The sequence below is a fragment of the Manis pentadactyla genome, chromosome 5 (genome assembly GCF_030020395.1).
Source record: "Manis pentadactyla isolate mManPen7 chromosome 5, mManPen7.hap1, whole genome shotgun sequence".
NCBI lineage: Eukaryota > Metazoa > Chordata > Mammalia > Pholidota > Manidae > Manis > Manis pentadactyla.
In genome coordinates, this window is record NC_080023.1 from 159,025,550 (window position 1) to 159,048,958 (window position 23,409).

Here is a 23,409-nt window from a genome sequence, read left to right on the forward strand (position 1 = left end):
ATAATTAATTAAGATGAGTCAATAGGGCGGGCCTCTAATCCAATAATGATTGGCATCCTTATAAAAGGGGGAAATTTGGAGGCAGACGTGCACACGGGGAGACTGCCGTGTGAAGATGAAAACAGAATTCAGGGTGACACACATACGAGCCAAAGAATGCAAAGATGGTCAGCAGACCACCAGAGGTGAAGGGTAGAGGGAAACATTAAGTAGAATATGAGATTAAGGTTTTACAAGCACAGGGCCAAGTCTTAAATTAAACCAAATGTGACTGAAATGTCTGAATAAGGACTGGGATGTCATGAAGAGAGCCCCTGTCCAGGGAAAAAGGAGAATTTAACACAGCATGGGGATTATCAACTCTTGTAAAATTAAAGCTCTTCCATGTTCATACTTCCACAAGGACTAGTTAACAGGCCCTTCAGGAGGAGATGCCTGCCCGTGGCTGGGCCTCATCTCACATTCTCTCCTCCATCCCCACTCCTTCCTCTCTACTCTCCCACAATTCTCTGTGCCTTCCGGAATGTGCAGCGCTCTCTCAGGTTTCCATGCCTCGGTTCATGCTACTGTCTGCCCAGGATAACTTTCTTCTCTATGTCTGATTTGTCAAACTCCTACACATGCTTCAAAACCAAGCTCAAGCACCTCTACTGTCTTGATTGCTCCCTCTCTGTGTTAGGCCCTAGAATGTCAGCTATCAAAGCATTTTCTGTGTCTCCTGCCACTTACCACAGAAGGATTTGATGTTGATTTGATGGGGTAGAGATAGAAACTGGGAATCTGCAGAAGAGGGAGAGAGCAAGAGTGTTCACTGTGCATCCTTTTTTATTGATTGATTTTTTAAATCATGTGACTGTATTTTCTATTTGAAGAAAATTAAAAACTAATACAATGAAAGGATTGATTTAGCTACCATGCAGAGCTCTACTCCGCAATAAAAAAGAATGAATTACTGATACACAAAATAACATGGATTAATCTCAAGAACACAATGCAGCATGAAAGAAGCCAGTCAGTAAAGCATGTGTGCCATTCAGTTCCATTTATATGGAGTCCTAGAATTGGCAAAATGAATTGATGGGGATACCAAGAAGATCAGTGGTTTTCTGATAGGAGGAGTGGAGAAGGAGATTGACTGGGAAGAGGCACGAAGGAGCTTCCTAGTGTGACAGAAATCTCCATTACAATGTGGTTACAAGTGTCAAGACTCATTGAACACTGAAATGCACACTTAAAATGTGTGCATTGTATTGCACATAAATGATACCTTCATAAAGTTAATTAAAAAACAATGTAGACAAAAGATAATCCAAAAGTGTCTGGAGCCTAGAGTTGTGGTTTCCATTTGTCATATTTGTGGCCCACCTTGAGGTGGCCTTGTGTGATCTAAGTGGAAAATAGCGGATTCCAGCAGAGGGCAGGCTCCCCAGGCTGGGGTAGCGGAAAGTCTGGCTGGAGAGGTGCGTCACACCCAAGTTGTGGTGGCCTTCACTGCCGGGCTGTAAATAATGAGGAATGAATGGAGGTGTTCAGCTCGAGAGAGGTGTGTGGGGTGGGGGGGCTCCTCTAGCAGCACTGAGCAGCAGAGCTTGAAAGAGAAAGAGGTTGGAGGCTGGGGCACCACTTCCCCTACCCTCAGGCCAGAAATAAACCTCAAACAGTTTCACAAGCAACCTTTTCCCTATCCTGAGTTGCTGGAAATTGAGCTGCCCCAAAGCCTTGAGTCTTCCCCGCCCTCCCTCCCGGCCGGTTCAGTTCCTCATCCGGCCCCTGGCTTTATAAGCACCTCAGCCTCAGCTGTCACCTTCAGTAAGGAGGCTCTCACGAAGAAACTCTGATCACCTCCACCTCTGCCCAGGAAGCAGCTGAAGACAGGCTGATGGCCAGACTATACTGCATAGCTGTGGCCCTACTGCTGCTCGCAGAGGTCTCCAGGTTTGGAGAAGGGGCATCTAATCCTGGTTTTGTGGTCAGGATCACCAGAAAAGGCCTAGAATATGGTAAGGGGCGTTGGTTGGTCCTCGGGCCCCCATTGTTGCCCTCCAAAGTGGTGTGGTAAGCAGGACAGGGAATCACAGGCTGGGTTCTGCCACTGTCTGGCTTCGAAGCCCTGGATGTGTCACCATCTGCACTTCAGTTTCCTCATCTTGAATATCAGAGGCTAAGGATGGGACTAGATCAGTATTTTTCCTAGGGTGGTCTGCGGCCCATCCACCTGACAATTGTCGGGACACGTATTAAAATACAGATTCTGGAGATCCACCCAAGACCGACTGAAGCTGGGCTTGAGAATCTGCATTGTTAACATACGGCCCAAGCAGTAGCGAAAGGCCTCTGGTTTGACCAGACTGCAGTAAATGATTCCTCAAAAGCTTCACTGTATTCCATCACTGCTTCCATGTTCTTGTCAAATGAATAAATAACAAGGATTGATACTTAGCTGGCACTTTCAGTTCATGATCCAATTTAATTCTCAGGCTCAGGTTGGCATTATTATTATTATTATTATCATCATCATTTTACAGATGGGAAAACTGAGACTTGGGGAATTTAAGGGACTTGCTTGGGATTACATGAATTGTAAGTGGCAAATCCTGCGTCGAATCCTATCCTTGTGATTCCAACCCAGCCACCCAACCGGGGGGGTTCCTCCCGCCGAATGAGCTGACTCCCTCTATTTCCCCCCAGCCCGCCAGTATGGAGTAGCCATTCTGAAGAAGGAGCTGTCCACCATGGAGTTGCCCAATTTCTCAGGAAGCTACAAAGTTTCTTGGATTCTAACAGTGAGCTATGAATTTAACTGGTAAGGTTTCCATTCTCAGCCACAGCAGCAGCAGAGGAAGAAGAACAGGGACCTAGAACCTGGGGGAGGAGGATAAACATGGGATCATCACTTGGACTAAAATCGAAAGGTTCATGGCCAACTCTTGGGAAGCTTCTGGAAGATGTTATGTGTTTCTTGAATCATCACGTTGGGAGGAGACCCTTAGAAACCATTCCCCAGCCCCTAGATCAGTCCTGAAGAGACTAGCCCTGGATGTTTGCTCTCTTAGGAACCCCTGGCTTCTCTCCACATTGCCTGGAACCAGCTTGAGACATACCATCCATTCCTTCAAAGCCTGTTAGGAGTCTGTAATCAAGGACCTTAAGTCTTTCCAGAATTTATTCACATTTTATATACAGACTACCTCTTGAGGACAGCATCCGCACATACCCTCAGTGACGAATAGAGCAGAGAGCCTTCTGGTTCCTGGTAAACAGGCTCTGGTTTGTCATCTCCCTCCTGCGAGACTTAACTGACCTTGATCTCCCTCCATCTTTTACACATTTAGTCTCAGAGTCCTCACCCCTATTCTCTCTCATCCATTTCTTCATTGATTGGATTTTCCTTCTCCAGCCCCCTACATGTCCAGAATAGGTCTTTTGGGATCATTTATCCACCACTGATAAAAAAATCCTGCATCTCAGAATCCTCCCCAGGTCTAACAAGATAATTTCCTAAAATCAGTGGACAAAGAGGAGCTATCTTAAATTTGCTCATGCAATATGCAGGCCGTGGCACTTAGAAGACAGTGCCCCTTCCCCAGCCCTAGAGCACCCCTTGCACCTGGTTTTCTCCATAGGCTATAGGCTACTGTGGCCAGTAAACACATCCAGACCCACTACCAACTGTGAGTTCTTCAAGGGCAGAGACTGAGTTTTGAAACTCTGTGACCCCTGTGTCTGGAGTCAGGTCTGACAGAGCAGAATCTCAATGAGTGTTTGTTGAGTGAACTTAATGAGTGTTGATCTAACAAGAGCCACAAACTCAATGGCCGCAGATGAGTGGGTAATGCAGATGAGTATACCAGGAAGGGTGGTATTATCCGTCACGGCCCAGCCAGGAAAGCAGAACCCACACCAGAAACTTCAAGGGAGGGAATGTAATATAGGGAGTTTACTTTAGAGATGTTAGAAGAGGTGAAAAGCCAAATAGGGATGGTGAAGCAACCCAAAAATCAGCAACAAAAAGTCATTAACATTAACATCCCCAGAGCTGGGCAAAGAGGAGGCATTTCACAGAATGCAGGAGCTGGGGCCTCTATTCAAGAGCTGGGATCATGTAGGAAGGGGTTGCCTGTCTGGACCCAATGTGGGGATGTACCTACTGCCAAAGACAACTTGAGGCAGAAAGAGAAGAAGAAATATTCTGGCTTCTCCATTTTTCCTATTATTTCATCTCCCCCTACTGCTTCCATTGGTCGATCCTAACTAGAAGCCAGTTGCAAATGATCCTGGGAAATATAGTTTGCACTGGTCAGCCTCATCCAGCATGGGTCTGAGCAAGGAAAGGTCAGGGAATGGGCTTGAGAATAAAGAGGCAAATGACCAGTGAGACATTTACCTGAAGGGCACCTGCCCCATTTAAAGGGACGCAGCTGCTACTCACCTGCAGCTGATGGATGCTACAAGGGAATATGAATGTTGCCTTTTGACTTTTTCAGCAGGTTTTTTTCCTTCACATTTTAAGTTTGAAATTTCCCAGCTTTAAAATGTGGGCAACTGATTCAAATTTTGTAAAATATGATAGGAAAAGAAAAGAAAATCTATAGCGTATTTATCATACATGGCCCACAGGTCACCAGCAGGTGATCTCAGATCTAAATTGCAAGCCCTTATTTGTACCTGAGTGGGGTGGGCAGGGAAGGCTGCTTCCTGGAGAAGCCCAGGCTCCAGCTGTGGAGCCAAGACACGTAACGCAGAGCCAGCTCACGGGGGCCTCACACTGGTGACAGTCGAGTGAGAAGGATGGACAGGAACAACTAACGAGGATGGGTATCAAAGAAGAAAGGAAGGTGTTGGTCTTGGAAGGTTGGGGGAGGCTTCCTGGAGGAGGTAGAGCCTGCACAGACCTTGAAGGAAGTGAACGAGATGGTTTGACTGTCCTTTGTAACTTAGGTCAGTAAGTTTGGAAGAGTGTGAGAATCCGGAAGGGACTCCGAGGACTCATTCAGAGGACTCATGTGCCTCTAGTTTTTCTGGGCCTGATACTCTTCTTTCCCTAGGCTGAAGATAAAGCGCTTTGAACTCCGGGACACGGATTTGAGCTTACACCCAGGGCAGGGTGTCAGAGCTTCCCTGTCCAACAGCTACATGTCTGTCAGAGGAAACTGGAAGGTGAAAAAGGCTTTCATGTGAGTAGTATGTAGGTTAGAATGTCTCGCTACTTTGGGCAAAGGCATGTCCTCCCATCCTGGTCTCCCATTTCTGGTTCTTCAACATCCGATCTGTAAAGAACCTGGATCTGACTATCCCTAAGCCTGTTTCTTTTTCTGTAAAATGGAGTTAATAATAACCCACCTCATAGACTCAAATGTGGATTAAATAAAACAACAGGTGTAAGGCATTTATGTGCCTGGCACATAGCAAATAATAAATGCTTTTTAAATAAAACATTACTATTTTAGTTCATGGTAAGTTGAGGCTCAGTCAGGGTAACACTAGTTAGCAGGGAACTGGGAGACAAAACTGGATCTACATGCTTCGGCTCCTTTTCCTGGAGGTGACTGATTATTCACCATTTGCTTCTCATTTCTCCCAACCAGCACCCTAGAAGGTACTTTTGATCTGAGTGTGGATGGAATTTCCATCTCAGTTTCTCTGAACCTGGGCAAGCACCAGTCTGGGCAACCCACTGCCTCTGTGGCCCACTGCAGCAACTCCATTGGCCAAGTCAGGATTGCTATCTCTGGACACCTAAGGTAAGGGACCCCCTACACTGGCTGGAGACTGTCAGAGCTGCCTCAGCATTCAGTTCATCCAGGGGACATCCCTGATGGGGCATAAGAGCAAGAATTAAGATACACCAAGATCAGAGGTCAGTGGACTAAGACTGGACAGCCAAATCCAATCTGCCACCTGTTTTTGCAAATAAAGTTTCATTGAAACACAGCCACACTCATTTATTTACATTTTATCTACGGCTGTGTTAGTAATACAAAGGCATGGTTGAGTAGTTGTAACAGAGACCATATGGTGTGCGACGCCAAAAATATTTACTCTCTGGCCCTTTAAGAAAAAGTTGCCTGAGCCCTGGGCAAGACTGTCTTTAAGTGCAATGTAATATTCCAAAGCCACTTGCCGGGAAGCTTGGTGACTATCAAATGATGGTAATCTCCAGGGTGACCGCTTTCTCACTCTGTTTTGGTTGGCCCTGCTTCACTCAGACACTGGCAGAAAGCAGAGGGCAACTGGAAGGCTTAACTGCTAAGAATCTCCTGAAGAGAATATTAACTGGAGTGTGAGCAGGGTTAAGGGCTCCCAAAGCACCCAGAGACAAGTGACCTCAGGGACATAGTATCACTGCTAGGGTTAAAGGTAAGAGGGCAGGGAAGGATGTCCATAGCTTAGAAAAATCTGGAACCTAGCAGAAGAGGCCATGGGACAGGACTGTTGTAGCAGAGCCAGGAGGCATCTGGGTATAAATACTCCAGCTCTTCTCTCCTTCCTGCCTGTGCCTCCCAGTAGCCCAAACAACCAAAGCCAGAGAGCAAGAGAGCTTGAATCTGTAGATGTCAGCCCCCCAGGACACAGAGAAGAGCAGAATGGAACTGGTGGGGGTGGGTGGGGACAGTGGCGAACAATAAATAGCCCATTACCTCTTCGCTGGAAATTTATTCGTTGGGTGACCATGTTGAGGGAAACAAAATGTCAACAGAAACGTGGGGTCCTCTTGTCAGTTTATATTTATGTTTGGGGAAACTCAGAGACTGTTAGTTGTTCACTTATGCAACTGACAAATATTTTCTGCACAAATATAGAGGATTTGAACTTCAGGTGCCATTTGGGAAAGGAAATTTTAGTTGAGCCTATATAGCTTCAAACCATTGTGTTGTTTTAATTGGGTGGACATAATACCCCATTTCTCAGGAGCAAAGCCATGAAATTCTATATGGTTTTCATACCCAAAAAAAGTGGAAAGGGACACAGTGGGATCAGCAAAATGTTTTAGCTGTTTTGTTTCAGTGGTGATAGCTGCATGTTTGGGGTACTATTGATATGGACACAGAAAACGTGAATATACATGTTCTTCGCAAAAATGGGAAGTTAGTAGCTTTACTCATTCAAACAAATATTTATTGATGCCCTATTATTTATCAGATCCTACAAGATGATACAAAATAGAGTCCCACCTTGCTTCAATTTATATTACAGTAGGGAAAGAAAAAATATTTTAATATAAATTGAATTACCTTCAACATAGCTGTGTTAACAGGCCCAACAGAGAGTACAGATACTATGTACATAGAAGGACTTACCTCGCCTTTGAAGCAAAGACAGTTTCTTCAAGGAAACGACACCTGAAAGGAGCTTTGAATTCTAATGAAAGAGGAGGAGGAGAGAGCTTTTCTGGCTGAGGGAGAAGTATGTGCAAAGATCCTGAGGTATGAAAAGCCTCTGCTTTCCAGGAAGTAAAAGGAGGTCAGTGTACCTCGAGGAGGGTTGATTAATTAGAAGAACTGAAGGGAATAAGTGGAGCCAAAATCTAGCCTTTATCCTGAAGTTAGGCAACAGGAAGTCACTGGAGGATTTTAAGAAGGACAGTGATACAATCACACAAAAAAAATTTTGCTTTTTTTTGAAGATTATCTTCCTTTAGAAATAGTAGAGCAGGACAGAGTGGATGGAGGGAAACCAGAGAGGAGGCAGAGGCAGTTGTCTGGGAAAGACGAAACCCCAGGCACTGATGGGTAGTGGAGGTGGGGAAAGAGTACTTCTAGGCATATTTAGGACGCTGGATTGAATTTGGGCAACGAGAAGAGGAATGGGTGCAGGATGACTGTATGTAATCTGTGATGCATGGAAAGTCTCTTACTGCTTCAATCTTTTGTACTTTGACTCAGAGTTGGAAGGGTACCCATAGATGTTGAAGGGGGCAGGCTTTTTTTTTTTTTAATTGAAGGGTAGTTGACACACAGTATTACATTAGTTTCAGGTGTACAACACAGTGATTCAACATTTATATACATGAGAATTCTAGGTACCAGCTATCACCATACCAAGTTGTTACAATATTTTGACTATATTCCTTATGCTATACATTACATTCCGGTTACTTATTTATTTTACAATTGGAAGTGCGTATATATATATATATATATATATATATATTGTGTGTGTGTGTGTGTGAGGGCATCTCTCATATTTATTGATCAAATGGTTGTTGATAACAATAAAATTCTGTATAGGGGAGTCAATGCTCAATGCACAATCATTAATCCACCCCAAGCCTAATTTTCATCAGTCTCCAATCTTTTGAAGCTTAACGAACAAGTTCTTACATGGAGAACAAATTCTTACATAGTGAATAAGTTACATGGTGAACAGTACAAGGGCAGTCATCACAGAAACTTTCGGTTTTGTTCATGCATTATGAACTATAAACAGTCAGTTCAAATATGAATATTCATTTGATTTTTATACTTGATTTATATGTAGATACCACATTTCTCTCTTTATTATTATTATTTTTAATAAAATGCTGAAGTGGTAGGTAGATACAAGATAAAGGTAGAAAACATAGTTTAGTGTTGTAAGAGAGCAAATGTAGATGATCAGGTGTGTGCCTGTAGCCTATGTGTTAATCCAAGCTAGACCAGGGCAATAAAACATCCACGTATGCGGAAGATTTCTCTCAGAACAGGTGGGGGGAGGTTCTAAGCCTCACCTCTGTTGATCCCCATTTTCTCACCTGATGGCCCCCCTGCGACTGTGCCTGTCTTAGGTTGTTCCTCCCTTGAGGAATCTTACCCGTCTCTGGCTAACCAGTCATCTTCTGGGGCCATACAGGGAAATGTTAAGTTGGTAAGTGAGAGAGAAGCCTTATTGTTTGAAAAGGTTAGCTTTTTACTTCTTTGCATATTTATGCCCTGTGGCTTCTATGCCCAGTATTTGTCTTGAGGTATCTTTACCACTTGGAAGAATTATGATACTCGGTAAATTCGATATGTGGCACGAATTCTATTTAAGGGTTGTAATTAGGAAGGAAGGAGGAAAGCTATAGAAGTAGCAGGCGGAAGAAAACATGGGGAGATTGATTATTTCTTTGACATATCTTCTTGTAGAGTAACTTCAGCATATATAGTCTTTAAACTACTAAGTAAATTGTGCACACACATTAACATAATAGGAGTACAGTTATGTAACCAAAGCATACCTGTAATTACCAGCCATCTCCAGTGAAACCAAGAAAACCAGTTAGGCACCTTAGGCATTTGTGAAAACTTATCTATGATATGGTGGATATTGTCCAACTGAACTTGAACAGTCTGAGAGAATTCAGACAAATTAAAACAACCCATTCCTGGGGACTGTTCACATCCCATATGTTCTTTTAACAGTAAATAGTCTGTAGTTGTAAGATTTTGGAGTGCTACAATTTGCACTTCTCCTAATTCTTGGTTGAGTTCCAACCATATAGATCCAGTCAAATTTGTTGTTTTACTGTATGCACAGGCCAGCTTAGATATCTCCTTCTTCATTCCCATGGCAAGTCCAGGAATTGGTGGGATGAGTGCATCTACACCTGTAGCAGTGCGTGGATCTTTGTTGGGGTTTTTTTGATGATCATCTTCTGGCATGAGTCTTCCCGAGAGTGCTGATGTTGAAAGTTCTTTTTCATATCGTATCTTAGTTCATTTTTGGGGTAGCCAAAAGGGGGCAGGCTTTTATGGAAGCAACACCCTCACCACAGCTATTGGGGACCCCAGCCATGGTCTCTAGGGCAGAGTATCTCAGGCCCATCCAGGGGCCAAGGTTCAACGAGGGTATGGGTCCCTGGCTTGCTCAGGGCACAGAGTCCCAGAAAATACAAAATGCTTTTTTCAGAACCCCAGCAAACACTTGTGTCCAATTTTACCACATGAATTTAATGTGCATACATTTATAACACACATCACAATCAGCACACATCAAATGGTACAGAAAGTTTTATGGGAGAAAAAAATTTACCAGAAGTAATTCCACTAACTTAGTTCACTTACTTCCCGCACCATCTTTCCCTCACCCCCAGGTGAGAACGGTGTCTGCAGTTGGAAGGGGCTCTTTCTAGGCAGCTTTACCTGAAGTGAATTTGTCTCACACTATGAGCTCCACAAGGTTATTCACCAATGTCCCAGCAACAGCTAACTCAGTGCTTAGCCCATGGGAGGGGCTCAGCAAACATTTGTTGAATGAATGAGTGAGTGACTAATTGCTAAATGGCCAAGTAAGCTGTTTGGTGGATTTTGGAGGCTATAAAGAATAGGCCTTACTTCCTTTTTTTGAGATATAATTAACACACATTATATTAGTTTCAGGTATACAACACAATGATCTGATATTTGTAGACATCACAAAATAATAAGTCTAGTTAACATCTGTCACCAGACATTGTTATGGAATTTTTTTTTTCTTGTGATGAGAAATTTTAATATATACTCTCTCAGCAACTTTCAAATATACAAATCATCACCATGCTGTGTCACATGATATCCCCATAACTTACTTATTTTCTAACTAGAAGTTTATACCTTTTGACCACCCTTACCCATTTCATCCACCCCTATCCCCTGCCTCTGGCAACCACCCAGATGTTCTCTGTATCTATGAGCTTGTTTTGTTTTTTGTTCTGGGGTGTTTATTTTTAGCTTCACATTAAAGTGAGACCATACACTTTCTCCATCTGACATTTCGCTTAGCATAATGCCCTCAAGATCTATCCATGTTGTCACAAATGGCAAGATTTCTTCCTTTTTATGGCTGAGTAATATTCTTTTATATACACATATTTTCTTTATCCAGTTATCCACTGATGGACACTTAGATTGTTTCCATTTTGGGCCATTGTAAATAATGCTGCTATGAATGTGAGAGTGCAGATATCTTTTTGAGTCAGTGTTTTCATTTTCTTTGGAAAAATACCCAGAAGTGGGATTACAGAATCAGATAGTAGTTCTAGTTTTAAGTTTCTGAGGCAACTCCTTACTGTTTTCTGCCTTACTTCCCCTTCTTTTTTTTTTTTTTTTTTGTAGATAATTATTTTTTATTGAAGGGTAGTTGACACACAGTATTACATTACATTAGTTTCAGGTGTACAACACAGTGATTCAACATTTATATACATGATAATTCTAGGTACCAGCTATCACCATACCAAGTTGTTACAATATTTTGACTATATTCCTTATGCTATACATTACATCCCAGTTACTTATTTATTTTACAATTGGAAGTGTGTACTTTTTGTTGTTGTTGTTGTTGTTGTTGTGAGGGCATCTCTCATATTTATTGATCAAATGGTTGTTAACAACAATAAAATTCTGTATAGGGGAGTCAATGCTCAATGCACAATCATTAATCCACCCCAAGCCTAATTTTCATCAGTCTCCAATCTTCTGAAGCATAACGAACAAGTTCTTACATGGAGAACAAATTCTTACATAGTGAATAAGTTACATGGTGAACAGTACAAGGGCAGTCATCACAGAAACTTTCGGTTTTGCTCATGCATTATGAACTATAAACAGTCAGTTCAAATATGAATATTCATTTGATTTTTATACTTGATTTATATGTGGATACCACATTTCTCTCTTTATTATTTTTATTTTTAATAAAATGCTGAAGTGGTAGGTAGATACAAGATAAAGGTAGAAAACATAGTTTAGTGTTGTAAGAGAGCAAATGTAGATGATCAGGTGTGTGCCTGCAGACTATGTGTTAATCCAAGCTAGACAAGGGCAATAAAACATCCACGTATGCAGAAGATTTCTCTCAGAATGGGGGGGTGAGGTTCTAAGCCTCACCTCTGTTGATCCCCAATTTCTCACCTGATGGCCCCCCTGCGACTGTGCCTGTCTTAGGTTGTTCCTCCCTTGAGGAATCTTACCCGTCTCTGGCTAACCAGTCATCTTCCGGGGCCATACAGGGAAATGTTAAGTTGGTAAGTGAGAGAGAAGCCTTATTGTTTGAAAAGGTTAGCTTTTTACTTCTTTGCATATTTATGCCCTGTGGCTTCGATGCCCAGCATTTGTCTTGAGGTATCTTTACCACTTGGAAGAATTATGATACTCGGTAAATTTGATATGAGGCACGAATTCTATTTAAGGCTTGTAATTAGGCTTACTTCCCCTTCTTAAACCTCAAAAAAGTGTAAATGTTTTTGTGGTTAATTCATCGCATAGTTCAAAATTTCAAAAAAAAAACCTAAAAGGGTGCAGAATTAAAAAATGTCTCTCCAGTCTGGTACCCTACCAAATGGTTCTCCTTGCCGGAAGCAACCAACGGTAACAGTGTCTTACGTATCATTCCTGAGAGAGCCCGGGCCTGCACATTTAGGTATTTTATTCTTTTATTTTTCACACAAATGGTAGCATGCTACATACAGTATTATGTCCCTAACTTTCCTCACTTTTTTAAAAATATTTTCAGTGAAGCATCCCCTGGATCACATTATTTTTTTAAGATGTCACTGATATACAACCTTATGACGGTTTCTCACGAGCAACACTGTGGTTACTACATTCACTCATGTTATCAAGTCCCCCCCACACACCCCATTGCAGTGAGTGTCCATCAGCGTAGTAAGATGCTAGCTTTTCTTACTTAACAATGTATTTGTAAGCCCTTCCACACCAGAACACAAGAATTTCCTTTTCAAAGTACTCCATTATATGTAGACAGTAAAATGTATAGTTAGTCCTCAATCGTTAGACTTTTAGTTGGGAGAGTAGGGATGGTTTCTTCCAGTCTTTTGCTATTACAAACAATGTTACCAAGGATAACCTTGTACATCATATTATTTTGCATCTGGGCAAATTGTAGGATAAATTCTTAAACTAGTATGTGCATTCTGTAATTTAAATATACACTAAAAAATTGCCTTCCAAGAGGTTTAGCAGTTCCCACTTCCACTAGGAAGGTAGAAAGTCTGCTTCTTCACACTATCACCAGCACAGGGTGCTATCAAAGATTTAGCTTTTTGCCAGTCTGAACAGTGAGGGCATCTCAGGTTTAATTAGTGTTTATCTTAAGAGCCACGTATTTCATTTTCTCTAAACAGTCTAATTCATAGCTATTCCTATCCTTCTTAGTCCATTTTGCACCCTCCCCAGTCTTCAAGACTTTTGACCTCTAAATTCACCAGGCTCCTTTAAGTTGCAAGTTACAAAAATTCAATTCAGATATTTAGGCATTAAGAATGGATTTGACTGGCTCACATATATGTGAAAAGCCCATGGATGTATCCAAAGCTATGATGGGATCCAGGTGTTCGACCAATGTCACCAGGAATCTCTCTGTACCTCGGGGCTGCTTCATTCTCAGGCAGAGTTCCCCACCCTTGCAGTAGTAGACATGGTCACCGGAAGCTCTGGTCCTCCTCTGTTCTCAGGGCCCATGATCTCAGCAAGTGGGAGCAGCCTTTCCTACAGCGCCTGGGAAAACTGGGGGAAGCTCTCAGTGGGCAGTGTGGGGTCACGTGCCCATCTCTGGACCAATCTTTATGGACTCTTACTAGCTGAGCCGGAGTCTAGGACCGCCGCCCCTTAGATCCAGGAATAGAAGTTGGTTTAGTCCCACTGAACCACAAAGACTAGAAATGGGGAAGGAGTGGGTTTTAAGGAAGGAAAAGGATGCCGGAGAGGCTAAAACCACAGATATACATGATTAACACCCCAACCGTGATTTAGCCTCTCCCACTTCCATTTCTGATTCAGGAGAATACTATGGGTCACCTTCCCTTGGACTAAACTCATCTGGCTGGGTGCCTCCTTGGGTTAACATGGGGAAAGATCAGGTCCATGGGTGCCCCACCTCTTGTAAATCCTAATTAATCACAAAGTAGATCCTGACCCTCTACTCTTTTCTCCAGCTGGATCCTGAAACTCTTCCATGAAAAAATCGAAAATAGTGTCAAAAATATATTGGAACAAAAGGTAAACAGAAGGATAAGTAGATCTGTAGTTAGCACAAGTAGCTTAGCACAAGTATGCTCAGAAACGACTTTGTCTCTTAAGTACGCTGTCATTTGAATTTCCTTAGCAAGTCCTTCAATCATAGTGAAAAGGCAAACTTCAAGGCTTTCTCAGGTTTGTACGACCACATATGCTGAATGGAACTGATTTCTAGCTGTAGATAATATTAGAGTTATGGAGAAGTGACTTTAGATCCTTCCCTCACACCATACACAAAAAGCAACTCCAGATGGTCTACAGATTTAAATGCCTAAAGAGATCTAAAACTTTAAAGGAGAAAAACTAGGATAGCTTTCTCACCTTGAGTGGAGGAAACCATTTATTAAATAAGACTTCCCCACCAAAACAAAGGCACCGTACTGAGAATAGAAGTGGGGTTTGCCCTCCGTGTCTCCCATCTCTGGAAAAAGCCTTGGTCTTGGAGGCAAAGAGGTGCCTCTTCCATTTACCCTCCGTGTATCTTTGGGCAAGTGGATGCCTTCTACCCCCAGAACCTCAGTCTCTTTCTTCATTTATAAAATGGGAACAATGGCCCCTATCTTGAAGGGGGATGGCAAGGATTTGCTTAGATAACCACAGAGAGAGCCGGGTACAAGGGATATGTTCAGAGCACTTGACATTATTACCACCACAGAGTCATTTCTCAACTGGGTTTCATCTCCTTGAATCTTTACTTTTGAGCCCTGCAGACAATTAGGGTTTAAATCCCAGCTCTGTCACTTTGCGGACCATGATGCCTCAGTGACTGGCTTAATCTGTCTGACCCTTACAATTCTTGTCTATTAAAAGGAATAATCATAGCATCTACTTTGCAGGGCTGTTGTGAGGCCCGTATAACATATACACAAGCACTCCCTGGTGCCTGGTACAGAGCGAGAGGTGGGTAAATGGGGCGAGGTGATTTTCTTTGCCACGTGTGCTCCCAGTAGTCTTGTGCAGCAGCAGGCAAGTTGTGCTCTCTGCCCTACAAATACAGGAAACATAGCCCACAAAACCCTGGTACCATGTGTCCAGGGATGAATGGGGCCAGTGCTAGAGGCTGAGCCCAAGGAATGGACAGTTTCAGGGGATATGGTCACTGGCTTCAGCCTCCAAAGGGCCATGATTGCCAAGTCCCAGGTAGCTCCACAGAGAGAGGACCTCTGACCAAGGGACATGGGGTGGACGGATTCAGGCCTCAGAAGGGCGGGCTGCCTGGGTAGCACCCCTTTTACCCACTGTTCCAGGAGAGGCCAAGCCAGGCCCACCTGACACAGGCTACGGTGGCTTGGAGTTTGCACAAAACAAAGGTTCTCAAAGTGGAGAAACTTCCTCCAAATGGAGAGTTGTTTTAAGTGATGTGAAGCCTCCATATTAAACTATGCAGAATGATAGAATGAACAAGCGATTCCCTCTATAGTCTTTCTCTTTCTTCTTCATGTCAAAGGGGAAGCCTCAGCCTGGGGTTAATATACCATAGCACTTTTGTTTAACAATAAAGAGGCTTTATCTAATAGGCAACAGTATCTAGCCAGACTTCCAGAGAGTTTTTTCAATCCCTTGTATTCTTTGTCCCTGTTATATCCTGTTTATGCCAAGGGATACTGGTTTTCCCTTGACATGAGTGATACCAAATGTCCAGTGTTAATGCAATCTTTAAATGGCCACGTGGTATAAAGAAAATATTAAGTAAATTAGTAAGTGAGAAAGGCAAAGTCACAGGGATAGTGTAGGAATAGCTGAAGTTAAGAAATCACAAAACTAGAGACTTCTAAGATCTCCCAAACTGGAATTCCTGACTTGTTGAGAACATTCCTGGCTGACGGGAATACAATGCTCCAAACAACCTTCTTTCTGGCTTTGCTTTGGGGCCATCTGGTGGCTCCACTCAGTACTGCTTGCAGACCAGGCACCATGCTCCTTAGGATCCCTTATTCCCAGATGGCCAGGCATCTGAGCAGGAAGAGGCAAGGAGGCTGGGGAATGGGGCGACGGGGCCTCTGATGCCACATCTCCCTCTTGTACCTAGAAGCTCTCTGCTTTATCCCCTCTGCTCTCTAATAGATGCAGTTTTGTACTGCACTTCTTTCCACTTAGCTGCCAAGACACTGAATGGAGGGCAGTGACAGTAGAGCAGTGCCAGCCTGACTGCCATCCACTTTTAATGTGAGTTCCAGGGCAGTTAGGAATTTAAGCTGGCCCACCTGTGTGACAGTCCAGCCCCAATGGGATGGTGACCAAGTGTTGTGCGTTGTGGGGGTAGTGCTCTCTGCTCCCTTTCATCATATGCCTACCTACAGGGTGAGATATAAGCCCCAGTCCCTGGAGTGGTGGGAGGGAGGGGGCAGGGGCATTGCCAGGTGGAGGGAGGGCTCACCAGGCTTTCTCATCCACTTTCGACAGATCTGCGAAATGGTCAGGAAGTCAACAGTCTCATACTTGGAGCCCTATCTGCGGACTCTGCCAGGTTTGGAGTCCCCCTCACTTCTCTGGGTGCCATCAGGTTCCATGGTGCCCAGTTACCCAGGAGCCATCACCATCATCTCCCAAGGGCCCTGGGAGGATCTTCCCCCACTGAGTACCTCTCCATCCACCAGAGTCGGATATGGGATGACCACCTCTCTTGGAGGTCTGTTCTCTGGGGGTGGGGGAAAGTGACCAGGGCGGTGACTCAGAATCCTGCTGGGAGTATGAGGAGGGCAGAGGATGACAAATATGTAGCCGAATCAGGTGTTGGCTCTGTACTGGCTGCTACAACAAAACAGAGGAGCTCTGAGCTGCATGTGCAGTGCTGGGGTTGGGCCCTGCCAGCCCTGCCAGCCCTGCCCCTCTGGCTGCCACAGGACCTTTCACATCACACATCAGGTCAGGACCCCTCTTCTTGAAATCCACCAGAGACTCCTCTGGCTCAGAGTACAGAGCCAAGCTGCTGTGACAAGGCCTTGCATGGTCTGGTAACTTGCCCAGACACAGGTCCCTGTAGCTCCTCTAATAGACGATGCTCTGTACTCTGCAAGATCTTCGTAGATGTCATTCCCTCAGCCGGGAATGCCCCTCCTCCACATTCACCCCCTCACCCATCAACACCTACTCCTACTTCAGATCTCAGCCTGAGCAACACCTCTTCTCACCCCATCCAAATCAAGTTTCCAACCCTCACTTTACTTTACTCCGTTATATGGCTGGTGTCATCCTATGGATATATCTACCTAACAGTTGCAATTGTACATTTACTTGATTATCTTTTTCCCCTTCTGGACAGTCAGTCCATGAGGACAGGGACTTTGACTCACTCAGCTGTTCATCAGCCCCTTGCATTGTGCCTGGCATGTAGCAGGTGCTCAATAAATACTGAATGAATGAATGAGTGAATGCATGCATAAATAAATCACTTTTTGTGACTGAAGGTACTGTGGGTCAGCCCCAGGCCCATTTCCATTCAACAGTCTATGTGAAAGGAACTCCCTGAAATTGTGCAATGCACAATTGGCACAACTGTGTTTGGCTACCCTGTTCATAGCACTCTCTCTTTCCTGTTCCACAGTTACGTTGATGATCGACCAGGTTGCTGGTATTGACTACAGTTTAGTAGGAGCTCCCCAGGTGACCTCTCAATTCCTGGACACATCCTTCAAGGTAAGGGGCTATGGAGAAAGGGCCTTAGAGCTGAGGGCTGGCAGAAAATTAGTTCTGCATCCCAGAATGCACTCCCTACCCCACTTCTCCAGACATTTGCCTGTCAGTATACATGCCTGGCCAGTGCCCACAGTGGGCAGGTGTGGTACTCAGCACTGCAGAGCAAAACCAAAGACAAAGTCTCAGAACCAACACAGTAAATCTGTCTGGAGTCCAAATCCTGGCTCTACCACTTATGTACTGGGGAATCTTGTGAGAATTACTTAACCTCTCTGAGCCTTTTTTGAATTGGAATAGTAATAGCCTTATCTTATAAAGTTGCTGTAGGAGTTAAGTTAGATACATTTGAAGTGCTCAGCAAGGCCTGGCACGTAGAACCTGTATAAGGTAACACTGCTGTTACCACCCTCCTGACCCACAGAGTAGACTAAAGAATGGCTCCCTAGAATGTCCGTGTTCTAATCTTTGGAATCTGTAAATGTTACCTTACATGGCAAAACAGACTTTGCACACATCACTAGATTAAGGATCTTGAGAAGGGGAGATTATCCTGGGCTAATGGGCCAGGCTCACTGTAATCACAGGGGTCCTTATAAAAGGGAGGCAAGAGATAATGGACAGAAGGCAACGTGATGATGGAAGCAAGAGGTTGAAGTGCAGCGAGGGAACACAAGCCAAGGAGAGCAGGTGGCCCCTAGAAGGTAGAAAAATAAGGAAGCAGACTTGCCTTTGGAGCCTCTAGGGTTATAGGCTGGTGACATTTAAAATGTAGGCTTCTGACCACCAGAAATGTAAGGGAATAAATCTGGGTTGTTTCAAGCCACTAAGATGATGGGTATCTGTTACAGCAGGGATAGGAAACTCTACGGTGCCCTTTCATTCCTGTCTCTTCCACAGCTCCCCTGTGGGTTGAGCCTCCCCCTTCAATGTTATTTATTGAACCATCACTTATTTGCTTCTTACTATGTGCCAGACACTGTCCTAAGTAGCTGTACAAATATTAACTTACTGAAGATTCGTGCTTCCTCTACGAAGTAGGAACCATCAGCATCATCCTCATTTTACAGGCGAAGAGTTGAGGCACAAGCAAGTTGGAGACTTGCCCAAGACCCCAGAGCTAGTGAGTGACAGGCCAGGATTCAAACCTACACAGTCAAGCTCTGCAGCTCATGCTCTTCGCTACCGGGCTGTGCTTCCTGTCCTATCCCAGCCTGGGAGAACACAGGACATGACATACCTCCACACCCAAAGGAATGACTCTCTAATGGGGGAGTTCAGGCAGCTGTCTGGGCCTGGTTGTTGTGGGCCCAGAAGGAATCTTTCAGGACCCCTGACCCCACATTTGGGAGAGGATCTACCACCACCCAGGATACAGAAGGCCTCCCCCAGACAGGATTTAAACCCTTCTGCCTGATACCCTCTCTGGTACAAACCTTAGAAGGCTGATAGGTTCTTCTGTCTCCAGGGTGAATTCTTTGGCCAAAGCCTGCACTCCCCAGTCCTCTTCGATGCTCCGCCCATCAGGATGCCCCAGAAATATGACCACATGGTCTACTTTGCAGTCTCTGAATATGTCTTCAACACAGCCAGCCAGGTTTATTACCAGGCTGGGCGCATGAACTTTACCATAAAAAATGAACATGTAAGTAAGGGAGGGAGGAGGCTGGGGGTTCCAGGAGAAAGCCTCAAATGGGCTGTAGGCCCGCTGTGGGTGTTCTAGGGAGCCAGGGGAAGAATGTGGAATTTGGAGCCTGCCAAATATGGGTTCAGAGCCAGGCTGTGCCTCAGTTTCCCTGTTTGTGCATGTGGATCCTAACAGTGTCTGTTCCCTGGTGATTATATGAGAGATTGTGCCTGATGTACAATACCTATTAGCTATTATTGGTAGTACTTTTACAAAATAAGAGACACATCTGGTGTGTGATGTCATACAAGGTGAGGTCGTCTGAGCAGCAGATGCCAAGACAGCAGTAGGCTTGGGGGAGATGAGGGAATGCCAGGGAAGGAGAAAGGAGGGAGGAGGGAGCAGGGATGGGGAGCGCTCAGGCTGCAGGGCCGTTCTGATGCCTGTGCCGCAGAGGGGGAGGGCCGGCAGGCTGGGCAGGCAAAGTCCTGCTGTGCAGCTCTGAGAAGTCTGGGCTAAGCGGGTGAGGAGCCACAGAGCAAAGCTTGCTTCTTAGAGGAGCACCATCTGGGGCAGAAACTTGAGAGTCTGGCTCTGGGCTAAAATCCAACGTGATCTTCCAGGCCAACCACCACCTGTAGGTCACGCCAGACCAAACTTGGTACATGGCCAGGGCTTGTCAGTCCCTGGAGGAGCTGCGGTCAGGGACTCCAGGGCCTGCCTCCACCTCCACCCCATCTTACGCATAGGTGCAGTATCGGCCTAGACACTTCCGTTCGGAGGCCTCCTGAGGGACTGGGCGCATTCTGTTCAGGTGGCTCTGCGGAGACTCCTTACTGAGGGCCTCGAAGAGAGTTTTCTCCAGTCTACTCAGTACTCAGTACTTTTGTACTCTGGGCCCTTCCCCTCCCCTCCACTCCTCCCCCTGGGTCCATAAAACAGCAGGAGCCTTTTTTTTTTTAATTTTTAAATTTTTTACTTATTTATTGGAATAAAATTGATATGCAATATTATATTGGTTTTAGATGTACAACATAGTGACTTCATAATTATATATGCTACATGCTCACCATAAGTGTAGTTACCCCATTATCATACCAAGATACTAGTGTGATCGGTTATAGTCTCTGGTTTTACTTCCATTCCTATGTCTAATGTATTTTGCAGTTTGCAGTTTGTCCCTCCAAACCACTTCACCTATTTCACCCATTCCCCCACCCCACTCACATACACTCTTTTTTTGGTCATTTATTTATTTATTTATTTATTTTGAGAGGGCATCTCTCATATTTATTGATCAAATGGTTGTTAACAACAATAAAATTCTGTATAGGGGACTCAATGCACAATCATTAATCAATCCCAAGCCTAATTCTCAACAGTCTCCAATCTTCTGAAGCATAACGAACAAGTTCTTACATGGTGAACAAGTTCTTACATAGTGAATAAGTTCTTACGTGGTGAACAGTGTAAGGGCAGTCATCACAGAAACTTTCGGTTTTGATCACGCATCATGAACTATAAACAATTAAGTCAGATATGATTATTCATTTGATTTTTATACTTGATTTATATGTGAATCCCACATTTCTCCCTTATTATTATTTTTTTTAAATAAAATGCTGAAGTGGTAGGTAGATGCAAGATAAAGGTAGAAAACATATTAGTGCTGTAAGAAGGCAAATGTAGATGATCAGGTCTGTGCTTACAGACTAACTATTAATCCAAGCTAGACAAGGGCAACAAAACATCCACAGATGCAGAAGATTTCTCTCAAAACAGGGGGCTGAGGTTCTAAGCCTCACCTCTGTTGATCCCCAATTTCTCACCTGATGGACCCCTGCGACTGTGCCTGTCTTAGGTTGTTCCTCCCTTGAGGAATCTTGCCCGTCTCTGACTAACCAGTCATCTTCCAGGGCCATACAGGGAAATGTAAAGTTGGTAAGTGAGAGAGAAGCAATATTCTTTGAAAAGGTTAGCTTTTTACTTCTTTGCAGATTTATATCCTGTGGCTTCTATGCCCAGCATTTGTCTTGAGGTATCTTTACCACTTGGAAGTATTATGATACTCGGTAATTTCCTATATGAGGCACAAATTCTACTAAAGGGTTGTAATTAGGAAGGAAGAAGAAAAGCTATAGAAGTAGCAGACGGAAGAAAACATGGGAAGATTGATTATTTCTTTGACATATCTTCTTGTAGAGTAACATAAGCATGTATAGGTTTTAACAAATTACTAATTAAATTGCATACACACATTAACAGAATAGGAATACAGATACATAACAAAAGCAGACCTACAATTACCAGCCATATCCAGTGAAACCAAGAAAACCAATTAGGTACCCTAGGCATTTGTGAAAACCTATCAATGATATGATGGATATTGTCTAACTGAATTTGAATAGTTTGAGAAAAATCAGACAAATTAAAACAACACATTTCTGGGAACTGTTCACATCCCATATGTTCTTTTAACAGTAGATAGTCTATAGTCGCACGATTTTGGAGCACTGCAACTTGCACTTCTCCTAATTCTTGGTTGAGTTCCAACAGTATAGATCCAGTCAAATTTGTTGTTTTACTGTCTGCACAGGCCAGCTTAGATATCTCCTTCTTCATTCCAATGGCAAGTCCAGGAACCGGTGGGATGAATGCAGCTACAACTGCAACAGCGCCAGGATCTGTTGAAGTTTTTTGATGATCATCTTCTGGAGTGACTCTTCCAGAGGATGTTGATGTTGGAAGTTCTTCTTCATATCGTATCTTAATTCGTTTCCTGGGTAGCCAAATTAGGCTTTGATCCTCTGTATAAACACAAACAAACCCTTTGCCCACACTTTGCTATGACCTTTATACCATTGTGAAGAACCTATTGGAGATCACCACACAGGAACTGCTTTTTTTTTTTTTTTTAAGAGAAAGAAATATTATCAGAAAAATGTACTTCCATAGCTGATCATCCAATACCCACCTTCACAAGACGCTGGGTTCTTGCAGGTGTGGATGTGGTCTGGCTGTTGTCCTGTGTCTTCTGATCTCTCTTTTAGGAAGAGTTGTCTTTGTTGTATTTTCAAAAATATATGTGGTTTTGGGAGATTTCCGCCGCTCTACTCACGCCGCCATCTTGAAACAGTCTCCAGCAGGAGGCTTTTTGTTCAGGGCTCCCTTGGCAATAAGGTCCCTCACCTATCCTGGTACACTGGACCCTGCAGGTACCATGCCACTGGGGAAAACAGAACACTGTGGGGGCCAGCACCCTGTCCTGTTTGGCCTCTTGCTTCTGCTACTGCAGTCAGTGCACACAGGCTTACTTCTAAGTTTCAGTTTGGGTCATTGTCTTAATTAACCATCTCAAATCTTATCTGTGATCTGACAAAATTCTCCAGCTCTACCACCCTGGATGTGCTCAGCCAGGGGCTGGGAGCTGTCTGGGACAGTGTGGCCTCGTCATGAATGGTGCAGGGCCTGAATGTGAGGCAGCTGGGGCTGTCGCCAACTGCCCTCCTCCAGCTGATCCCCTTGAAAGGAGGTCTGAGCAGTGCACCTCCCAGCCAAGCACTAAGATAAGTGTTATAGGAATGGCCCACGTGAAGAGTGAGGATGTTGAGGGAGGAGAGATCAAGAAAGGTGGGCTACGGACAGGTGTAGGCAGGGCTCATCAGGCTGAAAAATCAGCAAGTCAAAGGTGTGGGTAGAGAATAGCACCATGAGAAATGGCTAGACAAGGAGTTTGGGGGAGGTCATACCTGAAGCACATTGAATCCCGATGGTGGTGGTTATCAGCTCTTGCTGGCACTTTAGGGCAACATCCTGAGAAATAATAATTAACAATAACAGAAACAGACATTTATTAGTACTTACTATGTTCCAGGCACTGCACTTAGCATTTCACTCATTTTTCTCTCATTTAATCCTCGCACACCCTGTACAGTGAATGCTATTATCATCACCCCCGTTTTCAGCTGCAGAACCTAACAAAGCTTGCCAAGGAGCAGTCAGCTAAGGAATGGCGGAAGCAGTATGTGAAGCCAGGCTGTCTGACCGCCAAGGCCATGCCTCTAAGTACTGTCGCCTCCTGCTTCTCTTGTCGCAGATTCCCTTGGACTCTCCAGTCCACTTGCACACCAGCTCATTCCAGACCATTGTTCCTCAGGTAAGATCTCTGCCCACTCA

At 44.2% G+C, this 23,409-nt stretch overlaps 1 protein-coding gene across 1 annotated transcript in view; it reads left to right on the top strand.

The window, feature by feature from the left end:
• The first annotated feature begins 1,762 nt into the window (after positions 1-1,762).
• The window catches only part of LOC118920853 (lipopolysaccharide-binding protein-like), a 30,363-nt gene continuing 8,716 nt past the window's right edge, over positions 1,763-23,409 (top strand). The window contains exons 1-9 of the mRNA XM_036902301.2: positions 1,763-2,000; positions 2,689-2,803; positions 5,046-5,174; positions 5,586-5,741; positions 13,892-13,955; positions 16,377-16,440; positions 17,518-17,609; positions 19,075-19,251; positions 23,330-23,389. Coding sequence (XP_036758196.2) covers positions 1,880-2,000; positions 2,689-2,803; positions 5,046-5,174; positions 5,586-5,741; positions 13,892-13,955; positions 16,377-16,440; positions 17,518-17,609; positions 19,075-19,251; positions 23,330-23,389 — 978 coding nt within the window. The 5' untranslated portion in view covers positions 1,763-1,879. The remainder of the gene's footprint in view (positions 2,001-2,688; positions 2,804-5,045; positions 5,175-5,585; positions 5,742-13,891; positions 13,956-16,376; positions 16,441-17,517; positions 17,610-19,074; positions 19,252-23,329; positions 23,390-23,409) is intronic.